Source organism: Emys orbicularis, chromosome 1, assembly GCF_028017835.1.
Source record: "Emys orbicularis isolate rEmyOrb1 chromosome 1, rEmyOrb1.hap1, whole genome shotgun sequence".
NCBI classification, from domain to species: Eukaryota; Metazoa; Chordata; order Testudines; family Emydidae; genus Emys; species Emys orbicularis.
The window spans coordinates 90822621-90847087 of NC_088683.1; the positions used below are offsets into that span (position 1 = coordinate 90822621).

The 24467-nt window shown below is 40.3% G+C and overlaps 1 protein-coding gene across 1 annotated transcript in view; it reads left to right on the plus strand.

Annotated features, from left to right (window-relative positions):
- The first annotated feature begins 413 nt into the window (after positions 1-413).
- ANO4 (anoctamin 4) overlaps positions 414-24467 on the plus strand; it is a 189506-nt gene continuing 165452 nt past the window's right edge. Inside the window, exon 1 of the mRNA XM_065408353.1 lies at positions 414-498. Within this exon, the coding sequence (XP_065264425.1) occupies positions 429-498 (70 nt within the window). The 5' untranslated portion in view covers positions 414-428. The remainder of the gene's footprint in view (positions 499-24467) is intronic.

The following is a 24467-nucleotide window of genomic DNA, read 5'->3' on the forward strand; positions in this document are numbered from 1 at the left end:
CTTCATGAGGTGTGTCCCCCTTTTGTAGTAACTCCAGTTAATTCCTCCTGCAGGGCAGTAACACATTGGACTATGTATTAATTTAAATACCCGTTATTGTGCTGGCCCTGACGTCACCTGCACAGCAAGTGTAAAGAGGTTAACATTTTTCATTTTAATACAAAATTCATGCCTTTGTACTTTTCTCAAGAGGGCTGTTACTGCTCCATTTTAAACTGTGCCGATTGATATATTTTAGTGATTCTGAGCTGGTCTCCTGCATCTAACAGTGCTATTTCCCATTCCCATCAGGTACAAGTTTATCTATTCATGGGGCTGAAAAGCGTGTGCAAATCTATCAGAGGAGAAGTGCAGGAAGCCATCCGCTATCACAGCGTCTGCCTGTGGTTAGGCATTCTTCACTCCCACAAGTCAGAAGGTCAATAAAAATGGAAGCCTCATCTTCTGGATCTAATATACCTGCAGTTACTAATGGAAAAACAAAAATCCATCATGCAGGTAACAAATACCACTTGACAACACTTTTCAGTTTGGTTTACAGACTGGCATATGCTATGAATCTTTGTATTCATAATATCAGCTCATGCTTGCATGGAAATCAATAGATTGATCCAAGGGTCAATAGATTGATGGTCATTCTGTCTATTTTTGGTATGCTTGTTCACAACAGTTGTGAGTTCTTTCAGACAAAGCAAGAGTTAGGACAGCTGGCTGATGTATGGGGAATTGGAACTAACAAATCAAGTGTCCTTTTAAAAAACAACAAAAAAACCCAACAATTACAATATTCCACAGTAATGTCCAATCACTGCCACTTACAGTGCTTTGAACTTTTTTTTATAGAATACTGGTGCATTTTATATTTGATTAACTTAATAAACAGTGGGCTGGATTCAACCCTCTGAATTATGTATGCATCACTGTGTAACTCAACAATCTGATTTCTTGATTTGATGATCACAGCATGTCATAAATCAGAGTGCAGACTATGGTTTGATTCCTGTGCTAGATTGGAAAAATCTCTAGGACTGAAGGAGTAATTTTAGTATGGATTAACTGTATAGTAAAATTAACCTTTTTTTAAGAGGACAGAGTCTCCTAGGCACCATAAAATCCTAGAGGACAACTTGAATACACTCATTGTTAAGCAAAATTTCCAGAGCTACTTCTAAAGTATTTGTTTTCTTATTCCAAAGGAATACATGTGGAGATGCCATGTTTAAACATACTTTTGCAATGCAAATGAAACTTCAGATCTGAATGAATTTAAGATTAGAGCTGCGAAATAATGTGGTTGGATTTTGTGGCTTACACGGTGCAGGATCTCACTGGACTTTCAGTTTTGCTGCATTTAAAAAGGTCATCACTGCCCCCACGTAAATAAATGGGATCTGTTATCTCAATGACTAGGGATTTATATAGGAAATAAGAGAGTTCCATTGCAAATCTTTGCATGCTGTATTTACACGATCTTGCAGATTATTTAGTAAATGCAGTACATTAATTATTTTAAAAATTACAGTGGAGTTATATACAAAATATGTGTTGTCAGTTGCTATACAATTTGTATTGACTTGAATTTTGGATTACGATATTATTCACAACAGCACAAGTTATGCATATCTTACTAAACATGTGCTAATTAAAATGTTATAGTAACCCACACCATCACATATTTTGCTTATGCCAATTACTTTGTCCATTTCTTAATCCTTTTATTTTTAGCTTTTTTTTTTTTTCTCCTTTGAAGCACATTAGTTGCTATTGGTATAGACAGAACTTCATGACCTCCACCTGCAGTATAATGTCAACTGACAGCATTTTAAAAATGTTAAATCATGTTTTGTGAAATACAAATGTTTACATAATTATCATGAACATGTACAGCATGTTATAGTAACAATATTCATTTTTGTAGAGATGTAGATTATTTATTCAGTCATGAATATGGTTTATGGTTTAATACTAAATAATACATACAGAACAAAATAAACAAATATTGACACTGATTTAGGAAAGTATTCCTAATGGGATGGATTTAAACATGTCCCCACATGCTTTCCCAAATTGGAGCCATTAGTAGGTGTCAGAATGGTTTTTGGATGACATTTTTCTGCAGACGTTAGCTTCCTATAAAATCATGTAGGGTTAGTTCATCTCTTATTTATGGTGTATATGTTGTTTTTATAAAAGAATTAGCAGCCTGTGTGGGACAAACCAATTGTGAGACCTGATCCTATTTGCCCTAAACTTCATTTGAAATTAATTCCCACTGCAGTCAATGGGCGAATATTAGTAAATTGTTTTGTAATTACGTCTCTTAGCATAGATATCTTAAAATATCATACCTCATTCGGTATTGCAGTAAAACAACATTGTGATTTAGGGCCTTAAATGTGATTCTATATCAGAAATCAAAATTTGTTTCCCTTTCTAAGTTAAATAACAAAAATCCCACATACATGCAACTTAATTCTAAGAAATATTGAGCTGGGATATCTTCTGTAATAAATATTCCCTCCTGAGAGAGAAGATTCATATAAATTTAAAGCATATTTTATTAATTCATATTGAATGACAAATTAAATGTTGCTGTCTTTAGTTCTATAAATACCTACTTAAACACTGTTTATTTTTTTAAAAAGACATAGGTCAGAAATGGGGTGGTGATGGTGAATTGAAAAGGTTCTCACTCTTATTAATAAGAGAATCATAGAAGTTATCAAAAAATAGGACTTTAAAGTATTTTGTTCTCAGGTCATCCCCCTGCCATTGCAGGGCTGTTGCCTACATTATATTCTTGAATAATTTCTTCAGTCTAATTTTAAATAGCTCAAGCTATTTAAAAGTATTAGAGTGGTAGCCATATTAGTCTGGATCTGTAAAAAGCAACAGAGAGTCCTGTGGCACCTTTAAGACTAACAGATGTATTGGAGCATAAGCTTTCGTGGGTGAATACGTCTGACGAAGCGGGTATTCACCCACGAAAGCTTATGCTCCAATACATCTGTTAGTCTTAAAGGTGCCACAGGACTCTCTGTTGCTTCAAGCAGTTGAGTTTCTTGCTCCCCTCAGAGGTAATATTCACCCAGTCATATAGATGTCACCATTAGGGAAGTTTACTTTATATTCAGCCTCAATTTTCTCTTGCTCAAGTAACAAATATTCAGAACATGGAGATTCTGATTAAACTGGAAATCTAGAATAGGGCTATGAAAACTTGAAACAGTGGTTCTGACTTTCATTAATCATAGAAATCAGAGCTGAGGTAAAAATCAGACTCTCTTTTATAAAGTGCTAGATCAAAAAGGAATTTGGTTTTCTTCCTCTGACAGTGTCCTGCTATTGTTTTCTAGACACAAAGATGCTTATCTTTGTCATTTTGCTTCCTGCCCAGAATGGTACCATTTAATGATTTATCAATAATTATTTTCACTTATTTATTTTGACTAAGACTGAAAGTAACCTAAGTTGTAGTGAAGACAATGATAAATTTCTATATGTCATCCAGTGGCTGCCTTATCAGACAGCACTTATTTTTTAGGTTGTCCCATCCCGTCCCCATACACACAATTTTATTTACTAGTGGATAGTACTGCAGCTGCAATTGGATGGTGTCAGGAATGAGGGCCTGCAGCTGGGCCTGGGATCAGCTAGCTAAGGACAGCTGAAACCCCTAATTGGCCAGATCACCTGATTGGCTGAGCAGCATTGCCAGGACTGTTCTTAAGCACAACAGTAGCACTTGGCCACTGGCTGCTCAACACTTATGCCTGCAGCTGTGATTATGCCATCTTCCTAGGCTTGTTCCAGTCCTGCTCCTCTGCCTGGTTCCTAACTCCATCCTGACCCTTGGCTCAGACTTCTGGATCTTGACTCTGGCCCTGGCCACTAGGTTTGACACCCCCCCGCCCACCCACCCGAGACCATGATAGATCGCTTATACTATTGCTCTATGTGTTGACCACACCACTGAAGTGGCAATATAGCAGGAAGTTTTCTGTAGTATGCCTTGCTTTGTAAAAAGCCCTTTCTCCAGTGTGAGGCTTAATAGAGTTACTACAACAACTATTGACCTACCAGCAATTTTTCAACTCAGTGCTGAATAAGAAATAGAGAGGCAGTCTTGCTGAGGAGTGTGGCAATGAATCCGCTATTTTAGTAATTGCCCATAAACCTAAACTCTCCCCAATAACTTCTTTCATATAGTTAAAAATTACATTTCTACCAGCTGAGATGTTCTCTGTATAAAATTTCCTTTCCCTCTATGTGGCTATCCTTGACGCCTCCTCTTCTCACATTCTGCTTCTGCTTCTTCTTGCTCACTTGTGGAGACATGATGTGACACTGGGGACCATTGTTGGGTTCACTGTTAGTTGGCTTTTCTGCTGTACTTGCTTTCTCCATGTGTTAATACTGAGAGACTTCATCATCATCATCATGTTCCTATTATGCCTCTGACGTTTAGGGCAGTGACGAAGCTCCTCCACTCCTGTCTGTTTCTGGCAAGTCTTTCAGTGGTTCCCCAGCTGTGCCCCAGGTTTTTCAGCTTAGCTTCCACAGCTCTTCACCATGTTGTTTTCAGGCGGCTTCACAAAAAGTTTTATTCATTTAACTAAAGGAGGGAAGTCATGTTGCTCCAATTTAAATTGGTACAAAAATCACACCTTTATTTAAACTGGGGCAATTGAGATGTGTAGACAAACCCAGAGAGTAGTTCTGTACAGACTGAGCACAGAGGGAAAGAGCAACAGCAATGGAATAGCCCTACCACCAAGTACTATATGCAAACTTAGTCATGACTTCTGATGTCACTGCATGCCTTCATGTGAGGTCAAGAAGCAAACTTTCTGTCTAGAAAAGGAAACAAAGGCTGAAAAGGTGGTGCCCTTTCCCCTAGATCATAATATGAGCATTCATATTGATCTAAATGTTCATTCCTACACTGGATCTGGGATGGGTTGGGGGTTCTGATTTCTAGCAGAACCAAACCACCATCCATAGTCTGTGGTAAAGTACTTCTCAGTCATGGGAAGTGTTGTGTTGTGGTTGATAAGGCATTGACTTATGAGTCAAAACACAGGGGGGCAGATCCTCAGCTGGCATAAATTGCCAAAATTACAGATCTGCCCTCAGGGTTCTCTTCCCAACATTGCCGTTAGTTTTCTATGTGATCTTGGGCAAATCATGCTGTGCTTCTGTTTCTCCATATGCAAAATAAGGACAATAATGCTTATGCACCTTTGTAAAGGGTTTTGATACTTATACAAAATACTAAGTAAGTTCTAAACATTATTATTACTAATCTACTTTGAATTATAGTTCCATTATTTAACACTCATTTCCTTTCAACTATCAAGTGGAATATAGAACCTTTTAAAGAACAGTGAACTTTCCCTACGGCTCTAGCATTATGTTAGTCATCAGCTGTGCGCTTCTTCAGTCTCTATTTTTAGGTGTTGCTAGTTGCAAGGGGTTTTTTTTTTGTTTAGTTTTTTTAGTGTGTGATATGAATCTAAAGAAAAAGAGCAATGCTTAAATAACAGATTATTTGGGGAACTGGAAATCAGATGACTTTCTGATGCTTCTTCATTGTCTTGCTCTCATTCTTACTTAAGTGCCTATCCCTGTGTAGAGGGCTTAAATGGAAATGAAGTGGTACATATGCCTTGTGCTGGCCCCCTGCACAAATGTGCTGAAGTAACGGTTTGGAGATTTTGTACAAATGTAAGGTGAAATTCACCTTTATGCAGAGAGTCAATGCAAGACACATGCACCACTTCAGTTCCATGCAAGCCCTCAAAATAGAGACAGGGATTTAAGTCGCATATAAACCTTGTACTGGGGTCTCCTCACAGTGGTGAATTTTGCTCAGAAGATTTCTTCAAGGTGCTGTTTTGAGAGCAATATAATGAGCAAGGATCAAGAAGTCATTGTATTTTTAAGAAATAATATTGATGAACTCATCAGTTCGTACTCTACTTAAATCAACTATAGGAGATGGACAAAACAGATTTAGAAAAATGTGAGGACCTTATGACAGAGATATTGAACTGTGGATGTTTCACTAGATGTTAATTCTTCTGATCAAAATTGGAGTTACCTCATTTTTATATTAATATCAGAAAATATTGCTGGGAAACAGATTATCAAAAGTTATTTTTAGCAATGGATGAATCTTGAGATTCAGTTGTGGAAATGGATCCAACATTACTGTAATTATGCGCATTCACAAAACAGAACTGGAAATATTTTCTTTGTGAGATTTTCAGTATTTCTTGGGGAGTGGGGTTTGGTCAGTCCAAAAGGACGACAAGCACAGTATTTCTTTTAGTGTTACTGCATTTCCATTTACACTCCTGGGTGGAATTCAAAAGTGCAGAGGCACTTGAAAATGAGAGAGTGGGGAAGTATGGGAGATAGAAAAGTTATCCAGACTTTAGTTTTTGTTCAGGCTTGTTCTTTTTCCTGAATCAGATGTTGTATCTCTAAACATTTTGTAAAACATCAAGACCTATAAGAGATCCTTTGAAAGACACAGCATTTGAAAGAAATTTCTCTCCCTTTCTCCTGGAACACACACTTCAAAGTTCTGAAACATTCTAAATTATGCTGTTTGAGTTATCCTATCTTTGGGCAGCAAAAGCACAGAAGTTGCAGTCAGGGGAGCTTCTGCAGGTTCACATACAAGGATCTGTATTCACATTTCATTGCTCCTATTCTATTATTCAGTCTCCTCTGGAATTCAGACTAATATGCAATAGGACTCCCTTATGTAGCATAAATGGAGTCCGGTCTGGGAAATTAGTGTGCCAAAGATGAAAGTTGTTGGATGATGAATTGTTCCGAGGTAATGACGGGACTGCAGGAGTGGCTGACCTGTCTGCCATGAGATGGAAAGTCAGCTAGTTTTTCTAGCAAAGAAAAGTAATTTGTTAAAAGAGCTGATTGTCTCAGTCTGGTTTCTAGTTGCCGTATCCATATTACATGCAGAAAACTTTTCCCAGTGGTGCTAAGCAGTACCCATTTGGCTGTCTCAGCAGAAGGGTCATGGGCTGGAACAGGCCTAGAAACTAAATTGTCTTTGTATTCCATAGTCGTCCCTCTAAGTCAGGGTTAAGGCAATTGTTCGGCAAAAGGAAAAGCTCACATTGCTGTTGGTCATGCTGTACCCTTGTTTTGTCAAGGAATAAATAGGACTTTCCAATCTGTTAATGTGACATATTCTATAGGTACTGTATTTGCCTGTTGAAAACTTATTTTATTGAGGATATCTACAAAAGAGACCAGTAAATAGGTAAGAAGCCCTTAGTCCAACAGATTCTAAGAATGTTCTGTACACTTTTTGCTTAGTGTCCTATTCATTATTTAAAAATAAGAAAACCCTCACAAACCCAAAGAAAAGTAAATTGTGAATTGGAATTTATTTGATATTCCAAATAGGTAGTATGGGTACACCCATGTATAAATTCAGAATGATCTGGACAAACTGGAGAAATGGTCTGAAGTAAATAGGGTGAAATTAAATAAGGACAAATGCAAAGTACTCCACTTAGGAAGGAACAATCAGTTGCATACATACGAAATAGGAAATGACTGCCCAGGAAGGAGTACTGCAGAAAGGGGTCTGGGGGTCATAGTAGATCATAAGCTAAATATGTATCAACAGTTAATACTGTTGCAAAAAAACCAAACATCATTCTGGAATGTATTAGCAGGAGTGTTGTAAGTAAGTAATTCTTCCGCTCTACTCCACGCTGATACGGTCTCAACTGGAGTATTGTGTCCAGTTCTAGGTGCCACATTTTAGGAAAGATGTGGTCAAATTGGAGAAAGTCCAGAGAAGAGCAAAAAAATGATTAACGGTCTAGAAAACATGACCTCTGAGGGAAGATTGAAAAAAATGGGTTTGTTTAGTCTTGCAAAGAAAAAAAACTGAGGGATGACAATGTTTTCAGGTACATAAAAGTTTGCTACAAGGAGGAGGAAGGCAAATTGTTCTCATTAACCTCTGAGGAGAGGACAAGAAGCAATGGGCTTAAATTGCAACAAGGTTGGTTTAGGTTGGACATTAGGAAAAAACTTCCTGTCAGGATAGTTAAGCACTGGAATAAATTGCCAAAGGAAGTTGAGGAATCTCCATCACTGGAGATTTTTAAGAGCATGTTAGACAAACACCAGTCAGGGGATGGTCTAGATAATACTTAATCCTGCCAAGAGTGCAGGGGACTGGACTAGATGACCTCTCGAGGTCCCTTCCAGGCCTATGATAATATTTAAATAAGCTTTATATTCAAATACAATGAAACACTTACTGAAATCACTAGTTCCTTGCATTCAGATAGAGGTCTAGCATGCTTGTTAGAATTCACAGGATTTTTTTGGGTAAAATTCTTGCCATATATCACAAACTGTAGAAGCCACATGTTAGAGAAGCTGAAAAGAGATGCATGTTGCATTTGCCATGCTCTTCCTGTTTTTTATTTTATTTTATTTTGGAAGCTGTTTTTGATTTGTATGGTTCAGTGAAATGGTTCACTTTTATTAGTTTAAATAATCACAGTGTAGACATCCAGACTCACCCCTGCGGCACCTCCTGCTGGTCTCTCAGGGAATTAGCTTGACCCAGCCTCTGGAGCACCCTCTGCGGGCCGGTGATCTGCCTTGCTCTCTACTTCTGGGCCCCGTGTCCCTCCCAGGACCCCAGTGCCCCTTGCTTGGGGTGCTGTGCCCTGGCAGGACCCCACAGATCTGGGTCTCCCCTCCCTGGGGAACCCCCACCCACTATCCCCACCTTGCCTCAGCACTAGGCCACTGCCAGTCACCAACTAGCCCCCACTCCCTGGGGCAGACTGCAGTATAGGCCACTCATCACTGACAAGGGGGGTTTGGACCTGCTGCCTTGGACTAGCCCTGGGCTGCCCTCTGCAACCCCCAGTACCCCCTTGGCCTATTACCAGGCCGCAGCCTAGGGCTATCCAGGCTGGAGCTCCCCAGCCCTGCTCCACTATAGGTACCCTGTCTAGCTCCCTGCAGCCAGGCCCTTCTTTCTCTGAAGGCAGAGAGAGACTGTTGGGCTTCTGGCTCCCAGCCTCTTTATACCGGCCATCTGGGCTCTGATTAGGGTGTGGCCCAGCTGCAGCAACTTCCCCCAATCAGCCAGGGTTTTACCTTGCCCAGCCCCAGCCGTCTGCAGGGCTTTTCCAACCCCTCAGGGCAGGACCGGGTGTCCACCCCGCTACACACAGGGTATGAAATAAAAAGCAGGGGTGGGAATATAGTGGTATTATATAGTAGAACCATTGATTTTGGAGGCTCTGAAAATGTGCAATTTTTGCAACTGTGGGAGTCAGAAACTAAAATAAAAAAAGGGACTGTACTTTATCAGCTCAATTTCAAAGTCTCTTTAGCTGTGACCATCTTGATGGAATTCAGAGCTGAGCAAGTATTTCACAGTTTACAATGTATTCAACAAACCTCACCTCTTTTTCTGTTCACAGAATATCCATAGACAGGTTGTGATATCCTCAGATTTATTGATTATTCAAATTGTATTATGAATATTCAGTATTCAAGCTGTGTTGCTTAGAGATGATTGTTCGAAAACCAATGATATTTTTGTTACTGTTGGGAGGAGTGCTTCTGGTGCAAAGTCAAGCATCTATGAATTCAAAATTTGTTTTTTTTATTGATGTTTCTGCTGGTAAAACCCAATCACTCAAATAGTCCCAGGGAGCAACTTGTACAAGGGGCACAGCTGAAGCTAATTCATCTCAACATTCAAATTAGTATTCACAGAAATACTTTTACATTTACCCAACTGTACTAGAGCCATATTTTTGTAAGTACATTTGTGCAGGGTATATCCAGATTTTCTCTCTGTTTGTGGTGAGGAGACGTGGTATAGAAACTTGAACATTTCTTTCTACCCCATTTCTGAAACTAACTTGCACATTACCTTGACAAATAATTTCACAAATAAAAATGTTATATCATCAGGGAGCTAAGTCTTCCTGAAAGAAGCTGAAGTGAAAGCTTTGGAGACTGAAATCTTCTCTTTATCTACAGTAAAGATACAGAACAGTGCATGTTTTATGCACCACCCTGCCAATATGTACCAACTCTGAGCTGGAAAGACAACATTACCTCTATGGATAAAGAGAGTTCAGACTCCCAGCCCATTCATTCCTTATTCACTGCCGGCAAGAGGAGCAGTTAATGTCAGTTGCAATCTGGATGCCTGTCAACTAGGAACGGGCAGAGACTGTGATTACTTCTAGTCACTAGCCATTTTGAGGTGGAAAGCTCCAGATCTGTTGCCAGGGCACTCAGTCATCCAGCCCATTCCAATATCTATCTATATTGTTGTTGTTTAGTTCACAGCTACTATTACTGTGTGAGGGGGAGGGGTCTAGTTCTTTAAAAATTCCTGTGCTGTATTAATCTCAAAAACAATTCTCACTAATGATTAGGAGAACAATTTGTGAACAATTAATTTTCAGGAAACCTAGTAATAAAAGATGGTGCTTGTAAACGGGCTCTCTCTTGTGCTTTTTAGATTGTAAGCTGTTTGGGGCAGGGACCATGCCTATCTTTGTGGTTTTGTACGGTGCTTGGCACTGATCCTGACTGGGGCCTCCAAGCATTACCAGCATAGGAATAAATAAATAATACTACAATAGCAAAAGAAAATGTTGGATATGACTGGGCCATTGTGAAGAATAGCCAGTGAGAAGAACTGAAATCAAAAGAAGAGGTATGATCATATTTCTTAGGTTATGGCTTCAAAAGAGTTTGACTGTGAATGCAACATCAGTCTTTCCTCCCCTGGGAGACCTATATTTTAAAACCTTTATCTCTTCAAAGGCAGATGTTTCTTTACCAGTGATCAGTCTCCTATTTTGTGCTGTGAGATGACCCTTCTTTCACTGATGCACTTAGTTACATAGTATAATAATTAAAATTAAAGGGCACTTAAAATTAAAAAGGTCATAGAGCAGTTTTTAAACAAAGGGCTGGGGGAAGCTGACAGGTGCGGAGGAGCACGTGGTTTGGACTGAAACATCCCTTGGGGGAGGATCTATTAATGGAGATTCTCTATGTTCTAGTAAGGAGTAGAGGATGGAAGATGATAAAATACTGGTAGGATCTGATGAGAAACATCAAATGAAAAATGTAATGTAATCATGTAATGGCAGACAGCTAAAAAGTGACAAGTTTTTAAAGTGCTTAAATACAAATGCTAGAAGTCTAAATAATAAGATGGGTGAACTAGAGTGCCTCGTATTAAATGAGGATATTGATATAACAGGCATCACAGAAACTTGGTGGAATGAGGATAATCAATGGGATGCAGTAATACCAGGGTACAAAATATATCGAACGGACAGAACAGGTCACGCTGGGGGGAGTGGCACTATATGTGAAAGAAAGTGTAGAATCAAATGAAGTAAAAATCTTAAATGAACCAAACTGTACCATAGAATCTCTATGGATAGTAATTCCATGCTCTAATAATAAGAATATAGCAGTAGGGATATATTACCAACCACCTGACCAGGATGGTCATAGTGACTGTGAAATGCTCAGGGAGATTAGAGAGGCTATAAAAATAAAAAACTCAATAATAATGGGGGATTTCAACTATCCCCATATTGACTGGGTACATGTCACCTCAGGACGGGATGCAGAGATAAAGTTTCTTGACACCTTAAATGACTGCTTCTTAGAGCAGCTAATCCTGGAACCTACAAGAGGAGAGACAATTCTTGATTTAGTCCTAAGTGGAGCACAGGATCTGGTCCAAGAGGTGAATATAGCTGGACCACTTGGTAATAGTGACCATAATATAATTAAATGTAACATCCCTGTGGTGGGGAAAACACCACAGCAGCCCAACACTGTAGCATTTAATTTCAGAAAGGGGAACTAAACAAAATGAGGAAGTTAGTTAAACAGATATTAAAAGGTACAGTGCCAAAAGTGAAATCCCTGCAAGCTGCATGGAAGCTTTTTAATGGCACCATAGTAGAAGCTCAATTTAAATGTATACCCCCAAATTAAAAAACATAGTAAGAGAACCAAAAAAGTGCCACCGTGGCTAAACAACAAAGTAAAAGAAGCAGTGAGAGGCAAAAAGGCATCTTTTAAAAAATGGAAGTTAAATCCTAGTGAGGAAAATAGGAAGGAGCATAAACTCCTTTATAAGTGAAGTGTAAAAATATCATTAGGAATTAGGAAGGCCAAAAAAGGATTTGAAGAATAGCTAGTCAAAGACTCAATAAGTAATACCAAAATTTTTTAAAGTACAACCTGCTAAACAACCAGTGGGGCCACTGGACGATCAAGATGCTAAAGGAGCACTCAAGGACAATAAGGCCATTGCGGAGAAACTAAATGAATACTTTGCATGGGTCTTCACGGCTGAGGATGTGAGGGAGATTCCCAAACCTGAGCCATTCTTTTTAGGTGACAGATCTGAGGAACTGCCCCAGATTGATGTGTCATGAGAAGAGGTTTTGGAACAAATTGATTAACTAAAAAGTAATAAGTCACCAGGACCAGATGGTATTCACCCAAGAGTTCTGAAGGAACTCAAATGTGAAGGTACAGAACTACTAACTGTAGTCTGTAACGTATCATTTAAATCAGCGTCTGTATCAAATGACTGGAGGATAGCTAATGTGACGCCAATTTTTAAAAAGGGCTCCAGAGGTGATCCTGGCAATTATAGACCGGTAAGCCTGACTTCAGTACCGGGCAAACTGGTTGAAACTATAGTAAAGAACAAAATTGTCAGACACATAGATGAACATAATTTTTTGGAGAAGAGTCAACATGGTTTTTGTAAAGGGAAATCATGCCACATTAATCTACTAGAATTCTTTGAAGGAGTTAACAAGTATGTGATACAAATAGGATAATCATATTCAGCAAATCATAACTTTTCCAATGACACCTCACATGACACATTTTGTACAAGATGCATCATAATTATGTCATAATGACATCATAATCATACCACTATGATGAATATGGAGTGCAGAGTGTCACAAATAGATATTACATTTGTAATGTTTCTAAGCAAGTAATGAACTGTGTTATTTACAAAGCTGGTATATTATTCAAGTAGACATAGGGCAGGGCTGGAACACTCAGGCTAGGTCTACACTACAGCGGGGGGTCGACCTAAGATACGCAACTTCAGCTACGTGAATAGGTCGACTTACCTGGCTGTGAGGACGGCGGCAAGTCGACCGCTGCCGTCGACTCCGCTGCCGCCTCTTGCCACGGTGGATTTCCGGAGTCGACGGCAGAGCGATCAGGGATCGATTTTATCGCATCTTCACTAGACGCGATAAGTCGCTCCCCAGTAGACCGATTGCTACCCGCCAATCCGGCGGGTAGTGAAGACGTGCCCTCAATCATTGTCTTCCTCTACTGCAGGTTTTATAAACGTGTCTTCTTTGCAATATAGTTCTTGCCTGAAAGAGGCCCAGGCTTATCCATTTAGACCAAAAACTTACATGTCAGACACAATAATGTGTTTCATATAGTCTGAGAAAAAGCTTCTTGAAGATGGCCTTTCAAAAGACTGAACAAAATAGCCCTGCATTCTTTAGACATGTAGTTATGATTAGGAAGGGACTCTGACAGTAATACACCTGGGTTCTTTATATTGTGCCACTAATCTCCATATCAAGTTTGCTCCATTTATGAGAAATACGAAGACTTATTTTCCAACTGCAAGCCCCGCAGGTTAGTCTGGTCTCAAAATTAAGCTGTGTCCTTTCTTAGGAAAAGTTGTGAGTTTTTTTTTTTTTTTTTTTTTGAATGAGGAAAGAACGGATATAAAATAAATAATTGTAATTACAAATCAGAGCCAAGAAAAAATTCCTAGCACTCCTGCTGGCCAGAGAATAAACACACAAGAAATACATAAAAAATCAACATGACAGTTGATAAAAGAATAGTACTAGTATGACCAAAACCGCTGTCCTCTGATTCATTCTTTGTGCCAAAAAATAGGGTTTCTGGGATCACAATTGAGATTCCTTTATGTTGGTGATGCATGAAGAACAATATAGTGGATCTTATTGTCTCTCAGCTACACACATACATGTCAGGTTTCTAAGACACCAAGGGCCAGATTATTTTTAGCCCTTATGCAAAAGAAGAGGATACACGAGCCTTTCTCCCCATTGTGGGAATCAGGCACAGTTATTTTTCCTAGAATGAGGGAAGTGCAAGGACTGCTTTCTGTACTGCCCTGGGAGCACTGTGTGCCCAAAGAAGGCAGGGCCTTGGCCCTGAACACACCTTCCCTGCCTGCATCAGCCTCTGGAGTGTGAGTGGTGCATGCGGGGAGTATGCTGCACCCAGTAAAGCAGTGTAGTAGAAAGCGTGTTCCCCTTGCATACTGGGGAGCTCTGGGAAGCAGAATGATTCCCAGTTATATCCCTGGGGCAATGCAGTTCTTCACTACTACAAACACAAAGCTGTGCTGTAAAGACACAACTGAGGCCTGGTTTACACTACAGGGTTAGGTGACATAGGCTGCCTTGCATCGACTTAGCTGTGGAAGTGTCTTCACCTAAATTTGACTCCTGCCAATATCAGTGCCTCTCTATGCCGATATTAGTAACACCATTTTTCCAAGTGGTGTAGAGTCACGGTTGATGTAATTAGGTCAACACAGTGTCAGTGTAGACACTGCATTGCTTACATTGATACTGGCTTTCAGGAGCCATCCCAATGCCCCACACTGATAATACAATCAATAGAAGTGCTCCTGGTGAGGACATGCACCACTGACACAAGGAGCAAGTGTGCGCACGCAAGCAATTTAACTGCGGTGGCTGTATGCCGACATAAATTAGGTTGACAATTTAGTAGTGTAGACATGGCCTGAGTGTTCAGTATTTGCAGTTACAGAACCTCGTAGGTAACATTCAGGGTTCTTCCAATAGTAAATATAGGGAAGTACCCGTACAATGGAAAACTGCACATAAGCCTCAATTCAGGAGCGCACTTTTTAAGTTTAGTGTGAATTAGTGTGTTTGGATAATGATGGCAATGATAAGTAAGGCTAAGATTTTGTCATGCATATTTTTAGTAAATGTCACTGACAGGTCATGAGCAATAAAGAAAAATTCACGGACGCACGTGACCTATCCGAGACTTTTACTAAAAATATGCATGACAAAATGGGGAACTGCTCCCCCCCCCCACTGCCTGTGGCTAGGAGCTAGCTACCTGGTCCCTGTCTGCCCATGGTGGCTGCCCGAAGCAGCGGGGCACCCCTGCTACCAGCGGCGGCTCAGATCTCCCAGGCCCCCACTACCCGTGGCGGCTGGGAGCTGCGGGAGCCCTCTCTCCCCCGCTGCCTGTGGCGACTCAGAGCTCCGGCGGAGGCGGTGGGGGTACCCTAAAGTTCCCAGCCACTGAGGGCGTCAGAGGGACCCTGCAGCTCCCAGGCACCACAGGCTGAAGTCACGGAAGTCTCTGGAAGTCACAGATTCCGTAGCCTTAATGATAAGCTATGGTATAAATGTATTCTGTTTAATTGCCTGTAATGCTAGAATCCATTTGGAAAGACAGTCTGGAATCTGATTAAGGTTATTCTGATGTGACATTTTATAAAATCACTGATGGCCCGGAGGATGTCTGTTAGGTCACACTCCTCATCCCTATTTGTCTATTCCTTATTTGTCTACAAGCAGTTCATGACATTGTATAAAGTAAAATGACAACTACACTGATCTTTCATTCATAAAAATCACCACATTTATCAAATACAGGTGAGTTTTTGATCTTACATGGTAGGTAAAGAAAATGGAAGACTGTGCATGCTTTAACAAGTGTACTGACAATGTAAGAAGAAAGAAGCACAACCAAAGTATAATCAATCCTACTGTCACTTTTAGGTAAATTAGAGTAAGGGGAAATGGGCTAAATTCTCTGGTCTGTCTAGATTCCAGACTTTGGATTTGAGAGTGGAAAATAAACAATTACACCAACACACTATTACTGTTGCCCCTTTTCAACCTGATCAACTAGTCAAAGAATGGGCCATAAGGATGTTCCTGTTGGAAATAGAAATTGATGGCGCCTGATGCTTAGGGGGAGGTTGTTTTTTTGCATAAAACAGACAAATCCTGTTTGTTTACAAGGAATGTACAAAGTTCTGCTTCTCCAAATGCAGGAGGACCCACAAACAAAAGGAGCAGTTTCTTATCTTACAGCCCCAAGCCTCTTTAGCCAACAGCCCCAGAAGCTCTCTAGCTCTTTCCAAACACTGTGCTTGCAGGCTGATGCTTGGCTTTCTTCCTTTTGCCTCTGCCTCTCTCTCTGTTTTGTGTATTCTGCCCAGCCCCACCTCTCATACCACACAAACCCACCAGCAAAAACACCTTTGTCCTACATGGGGGCTTAACTTTAGTTATGCTAATTGAATGGTCCCTTCATACCTATCAATTTTAATTCAACCCATAACAAGGTTTCACCCAGCTTATAATGTTAATGTATCATCACCGTTATCCAACCAGTATTTTATAAGACTCATTTCTGCAGTGAACACCCACATGTACATTGGATTTTTCACTAAGTTCTAAAACGTGATAATCTTAGCTATTTCTGAAATCACATGAAGGTTGTTCTATCTGATGAGTTCTGAAAAAGCACTCCCTCCCCCCCCCCCACTGGTATTTTGTGATGGCTCAATTACTGTCACTAACTTAAATGTACGAAATGGTGTCTTAATTCTTTTGGGAAAGCTGAAGACAAATACTTTTCAAAATGAAACAGTATTGGTTTATCTATTTAAAGAGATTATAAATCAACTTTGTTTAGGTCACATTTATTATATCAATTGTGTGTTTTTATATTATGCATATAATTGACCAGATTTTGAACTCAGTTACATCTAGGATTGCCACCGCTGAGGGACCAAAAACAGGGATATCTGGGATAACCCAGATCCCATAAAACTGGACAGCTGGCAGTGTGTACTGAGCACCCTTACAGATTTCCCAGGACATCATCAAAAAGGAGATGATCCTGGGAAGACCTAGACAGGTGGCAACCCTAATTATATCAGCATAAATCCAGAATAAGCCTGCCTTCGCTGGAGTTTTCCCAGTTTTGCATCTGTATCACTGAGAACAGAAACGGTCTATAACATAAGTAGGCCCAGATTCTCCTGTATGATCTCTTCATTTTGTGCTATTCAGAAGGGGCAAAATAGACGGATTGCATCATACATCAAACCTTAAGCAAAGTCTGTTGCTATACAAAAAAAAACCCCTTGAAGTACTTTTATAAAATAATTAGTATAGTTATTACATTGAAATTCTTGATCCAGCTTTACACCAAAAGCCAGAACAATTTGGCTTTGGAATCTTGTTTTTCTATTGCAAAATGGTACGTTTATCTTTTCCTATTTAAAATTTAAATAACTTCTTGTATTCATTTGAATCACTTTTGAAATATTAAAATTAACCTGGATTTTTTTGTACTTTTTCACCAGTTGTTGATTCTCTGCCACTTCCACTATAGACAGATGTTACTGAACCTATAATCAGAGAGGATGTTGTGAACAGTAGTAATGTTCTCCATATAAACAAAGGACTTGATTTTCTACTCTGAACCATCATAGCCTGTCTTATGCAGTGTTATTGTAGTTGTGTTGGTCCCAGGCTATGAGAGAGGTGAATGAGATAATATCTCGTACTGGACCAACTTCTGTTGGGGGAAGGGATAAGCTTTTGGGGAAAGTTTGTCTCTCACCAACAGAAGTTGGGTCCAATATGAGATATGATCTCACCCAACTTGTCTCTCATAGTCTGTAGGATAATTGCTAAAGCACTTACGATCATCAAGTCCCTAAGCTATAGTAATAATAATAGGTGGCAGTCTACCAGGTCAGATGCTTTCTAAAGGTCTAGAAACATCACCTCAATTTACAGTATTCGTCCAGTTTCTATCTTAATGGAAATATATGATGCTTTAATGTAGTAACGATAGAATCCTGTGACTTAAAACTAAGATCTGTAAAGGCTTTTGTTCCAATCTGTATCATTATATATTTATAAACAATATAAAAGTGTGGGAAGTGCTTTCTATAGATATAGAAAGATAGATTCCTTGCTACATAGGGGGAAAAGCTTACAAATTATGGAAAAGGACATAACTATTAGCACCATTGCACAGTTGGGGAAACCCAGCTTGTCACTACAGTTGCTTGAAGCGATATCCAAAAACTTCAGAAACAAGGTGGGCCAAATTCTGTACTCTGTTGTTCCAGTACCACTCCACAGAAGTCAGTGGAGATTGAACTGAGCAGAATTTGGCCTGGCACTTTGTCTTTGTCTTAATCATGCAAGCAAACAACCCCCACCCCAAAATAATAAAATGCTGGAAGGCCTGAAATGCATAAAAACAGGTAACTCTGTAGAAAAATGAACAGAATATGATTAGCCGTTATTGCAGGAAATAGGTGCTCAGTTCCTCTCTGGAGCAAGCGCACAGCACAGGAATCTTCTTGGTTCCTTACCTCTAGCTCCCAAGAGAAACTAACACCCAGCTACCATGTCAAGCAAGCTGTGGTGGGCAATCAGCTCCCTTTTCAGCAAAAATCTCTCTCCATCCCCTTCCCTCTCCCACCCCCCAACACACATGCGCTATCCCTAGACCTGCAGAGGGCACTTTGTGGGCCTGTATGGACAAGGGTCGGTATGAGGAGGAACAGGAGCTTGGAGCAACATCGTTGTTTCCCCACCACCTAGCTGCAGGACGTCCAGTAAGGAATAAATGCAGCCTGAGAGCCTGAATGACATCTATGCTAGGAGCCCCCTGTCAGTTTAAAGGGGGTTCCAGGAGCTGCTGCAGCCAGAAGCTGTCAGAAAACTGGAGAATGGTAAGGGGCCCCACAGGTACTCCATTCAGGTGACCTTGTGCTAGTGCTGATTAGGAATATCCCATCAAAAATATTGATTTTTGCCTATTTTTTTCATCATGGAATTAGGCCTGGTCTACACTACGACTTTAATTCGGATTTAGCTGCTTTAATTCGAATTAACGCTTGACCCGTCCACACAACGAAGCCATTTAATTCGAATTAAAGAGCCCTTTAATTCGATTTCTGTACTCCTCCTCGACGAGAGGAGTAGCGTCAAAATTGGTATTGTTAATCCGAATTAAGGTTAGTGTGGCCGCAATTCGAAGTTATTGGCAATTCAATGTTATTGGCTACCCACAATGCAACGCTCTGGAAATCGATGCTACTACGGTAGCTTGGACGCACACCACCGAATTAATGGTGCCTAGTGTGGCCGAATACATTCGAATTTATAAAATCGGTTTCCTAAATTCGAATTATATAAATTCGGATTAATCCTGTAGTGTAGACATACCCTTAGAAACAAAAACATTTTTGTTTTGAGTTGATTTGAATTGAAACGTTTAGTTTCAGATCACTCTGATGTAAATCTCCATTCACCTGAGCTCTCATGCAGCAGCAAAGCCAGAGGGGAGATCTGCACTGCATCATGGGAGCTGTAGTTCATCTGGGGAGCCCAGCACATAGAGGGGAGAATGGGAGTATGGGGAGCCAGAACTACTGCTCCCATGAGGCAGCTCAGCTGAATGCGGATTAATGTCAAACTGACCCAAAATGAAACATTTTGATGTTTCCAAATCAATTTTTTTCTAAAATATTTATTCCATGAAAAGTTTCAGAATTTCAACTCAAATGTCAAAACATTGGAATTTCACAGAGGATGGATAGTCTTGTGCCTCCACTTACGCCTCTTGGTTCCTGACTTTTGCCGTGTGTGGGGCGGGGGAGGGGGGGGATTACAAACCCTTCCCCCTGGACCAGTGATACTCAGACCCTAGTGGTTCAGGAGCCATATATAAAGTTGATAACTTTATTGGATAATAACATAGTAAAAGCACCCTGCTTGGTTAATAATTTAGACTGGGTAATAATTAAATCAAACAGTGTTTTAATATCATGTGCTGCAAAGAGCCACAGAAGACACATTAAAAAGCCATTTGCAGCTCGCAAGCCTCAGTCTGAGTATCACTGCCCTGGACAAATTAATCCTAAAGAAACTCCACAAGGGGAACTGCAGAATTTTTCTCCCGTTTGTCTCTTCGTCTGAGTTTTCCTGCAGGAGGCCATGATCTGGGCAGGATGACCAAGAGGAACTGAAATCTTATGACCAATTTAGAGCTGGTCTGTATGAAACCAAATGCTCCCCATGTGCTTAAACTTTGGACTTTATTAACTACAGTCCAACAAAATGCAAATTCTTGTATTTATAAGGGTTACCGTCCACACATAAAATGTACCTCTATATGCTTTTTCCTGTAACTCTATTTTCAATGGTTCATTCTTTACTCCCTTTTTACTTACTTGAGTGATACAGTACTAGCTATGTTGTCAACGGCTTTTACATGATGGAGCACGTTAGACTATGTTACACTACAATTTTAACAAACATCTGTGTATATCTCCCCTTTCAAAGCAGCTGCAGAAGCAGCTGTGTTTTAAACAACCTATGCCTGCAGCAGCATTCTCTCACACTCTGCTTCTCCCCCAGCACACTAAAGCCCCTCTGTAAGGACACCTGATTAGCTGTCATTCACAGTCACTACTGCCAGCTCATCAAAACGTTACACTGTCTGGCATTATCATGCAAACAAAATCAAAGTCATTATAATCTATTGCTTCTGTTTTTGACACGATAGGTGCGCCAATATGTTCTCCATCCAAGTTCTTAAGGGGTGAATCATTAAAGCCAATCCACCAATTCAGACATTGGGGGCGTCTGTTTAGGATTAATTCCTTTCAAAAAAATATAATGGCAAAATGTAGGTAAATAAAGTTATTGATTTCCTATCTGTACCACTCTTGCTAGAATATCTGGATTTTACACAGCACCTTTACAGTATTAAAGTGATCTACCCAGCTGTATATAATAGGAACTCACAGAAAGTTTTGCATCCACAGGCATTATGCACCCACTCCTAAAATGTGGTCACCTCTGGTGGAGCATAGCAACTAGTCTGTGTCAGTAAAACTATACAACAGGTTTGGGCCATTTTAGGAGGGGATGTAGAGAATAATTTCTCTAACTGAAACTACAAGTGGGCATTTTATTAGGCAAAATATAATTATCCACATTGGGGTTTCCATTACTCTTGCTATATGTTGTCCTACTAAAGAGACAGATGCCTCAAAGAGGAGCATCTACCATGTAGCATACCAATCATTCGCTAATCATAATCCATATCAGATTTGGAGTTCAACCATTACAAAATTACATGTTCAATGCCAAAGTGATAAAGAAAGTCAAACCACTGAACTGATAAAAGTCACTGGGCAACTACCTCTATCGCAGAATTCTGTAAAGCAATATCTGCCAGCCTGGAGCCGCTTCTCTCTAAGGATATCTGGAGGCAGGGAAAAGATACTCAACAACTGCCCAGAGAAGTCTGCCGTTGTAGCAGACTGGGAGCAGTACACATGGCCAACTAAAGAGATCTGCCTCTTTGCGCCAGAAAAGAACATTGTGTCCCTCCATACATATCTGTTTACCTTAGAACCCCCAAACCAGATGGGAGACATGGTGTGTGGAGTTCTGTCAAACCAATTTCATTATTAACTCCCAAACAATGTAAGCCTCCAGTGCCCACTTTCAGTTTCTTTATGCTCCTGGGAAGAGAAGAATAAACACACATTTAATTTGGCCAGTAACTCAGCCATTCCTCCTCTCAAAAAATTATAGTCAGTGACCTCTCCCATGAAAGGGGCTAGGAGAGAGACACTGCCAAGATTCAGCTTTTTTTCTTTTCTTTTTTCTTCAGCATGAAGAATGTGGCAGAAGGAAGGCTTTCCATTGATTTCTCCTGTAGTTAGCTCTTGGAAGGCTAGGGTGTTGGCTTATGTTACAAATGTGAAATGAATACAATCTTATTCTTCAGTTCATGCTGGTGAATGCAAGATTGTGGTTAACAATATATTAAATCATGGATGATTGACAAAGGATGAGGCCTCCAATTTGGTGTGTATTACAGAAACCCAGCTGGATGATACTGTTGTTCCGGTTTTCATGTAGCCAGTCTAGCCAGGTATTAGGCCACTGTGAACTGAAGGAAGATGAGTGCGGAGGTGAGGTGGCTGGGCTGTTTGCATACTGACTGAACTTCAGGGAGACTCCCGTACCAAAAAGGGATCAAATACAGGGCATGATATCCTGGTCCCATTGAAAGAAATGGCAAAATTCCTGTTGACTTTAGTGGGGCCAGAATTTTGCTCAGGATTCCATCTAGAAGGCAGATCCTGACACAGAATTAAAATGGGGATACTTTGAGTGTATTGATTTTCCTGATTTGCTGAAAGTCCCTTCCTGAGCTCAGGAAGTTGAACACCAGGGTGGTGATACTGATACTGAAGCTGATAATGCTTAGTGACATTAACAAACTTGGATGATGAGTCTTCTGTGTCTATTCATGATTTTCATCCTGACCATGAGATTATGCCAAATGGTCGCTAGTTCAGTCTTGAATGTAGAGCTTGTGTTGGAATTAAGGCTGGGCAACTGGAAATTTTGCTCACGTTAGGAACTGACCATTGCTTTTGCGTGTTCTGATTGGGGAACACCTTTTCTGGAGAGGCAAGGGAGCTGTTTTGATGGTCTACCCTTGTACTTTAACAGAACTGAGGGAAAATATTGGCCCTTGGATGTACTAGACTATTATTATATGAGCCTTTGATCTCAACCTTTGATCTTAGGCAATCTCTTTGCTGGCTTCATCCTCAAAGATCACCTTGGTTTACAGATGACCTGCAACAACTGACACAGAGGGAAGATAACCAGAGCAAAAATCATGGAAGAATTTCTTTGCCTTTACTAAAGAATTTGCATAGTCCTGATTAGAGGATTTATTGTGGCTGATGGGTGCCTGGTCCAGCCGAGCTGTCCCCACTGGGAGGCTGATTTGTGTCCCTACTGCTGGGAGGAAATTGTGGTGCTTCATTTAAATCATATGTTATTAATGTGGAATGAACTGTCTGCATCCATTAAGAAACCAAAGCTAGTGCAGAATGCAGTGGGCCATTTGTTAGAAGGATTGTCTCACTGGGAAGTATGACACCAGTGCTCAGGCGCAGCATCAGTTGTGTATTGGTTTTTGAGCAAGATTAAGGTGGTTTAGACCTACAGCACCCTTAAATGGCTTGGGGGTGGCCTGTTCAACAGAGTGCCTCTCTCCCCCCATGCTATGCTGCCATAGTTGTGATCAGCAGAAGTACTCCAGCTAGAACTCTCTTGGTTTTGAAGGGATAGGAGGCTGCTGACTGGGTGTTCTCTGTAAGGGTCCCTGAGCCTTGAAACTTATTTCTTTCTGCCCTTGTTGGGTGTGCTGCAGAGCTCATCTATTTTCTTGATCTTTTGGGAGTGACAATTGTGATCTGAGGAGGGTAGGTGTCTGAGGAAGATGGAGTATTTTAGATTTGTTGGTTAATTCTAGCTAAGGGGTGAGGCTAGGCTACTGGTTTTGAGGATATTAACAAGGAATATATTTTTAAAATTTGTCAAACTTGAGGTTTTTTCCTGTTACATCAACTGAAATAAATCAGTGACAAACAAACCACTTAAGTCAATCCTTATTTCTATACTCCCCATCCCAGTTGTCTACAAATCTCTCTCAGGGACTGCAATACCTTTCCCTGGCCTGTAGGTCATCCACTCTCCGTTCTGGGGCAGAGCTTAGTCCCTAGCCCCGTAGGCCACCTGCAGATTTCCCGAGGTTGCTATTATTTGAAATATCAGCTGTCTCACTTTAGAAACTCTTTGTTCTTGTCAGTAAATGTTGTCTCCTGCTACCGCAATGACAGATTACCTTACAGAATCTACAAGGGAAACTGCCTCTGATGTTAGTAGTGGAGTCTTCTCTCTGGAACAAAGAAATAAACTGGAGCATATATGGAGGCAGTTTAAAAGTATAATCTTTTTCCTATTGAATAAAAGACCAAGTTAATTCACTTTGATTCTCATATTTCCAAAGAATGAGGTAACAGAGTATGGCACTCTTTAAAATCGGGCTGGATAACTTGGTCATCAGGAATCATATTTAGTGCTATGCAAACTAAAATAATAATGGGGTAATCAAATCTCATGCTTCATGGGGAAAAAAAGACTGCTGCACAGGTCAAGAAGGAATTTCTCCACCATTTTCAGAACCAGTGTACAACTGACTTGATGCATGACAAAGTATGAGGGGAAGGAAATCATCATAATCAGAAGCATGACTAATTGGCACTGATGAAAGCAGGGTATTGGACTTAATGGTCTGATGCAGTATGGCAACCTATGTATTCCTAAATCCTGTGATAAGTGATATTTTGCTGATCATTGTAATTCCATGGTATATGTGTTGTGCTTACTCAAGGAGTCACT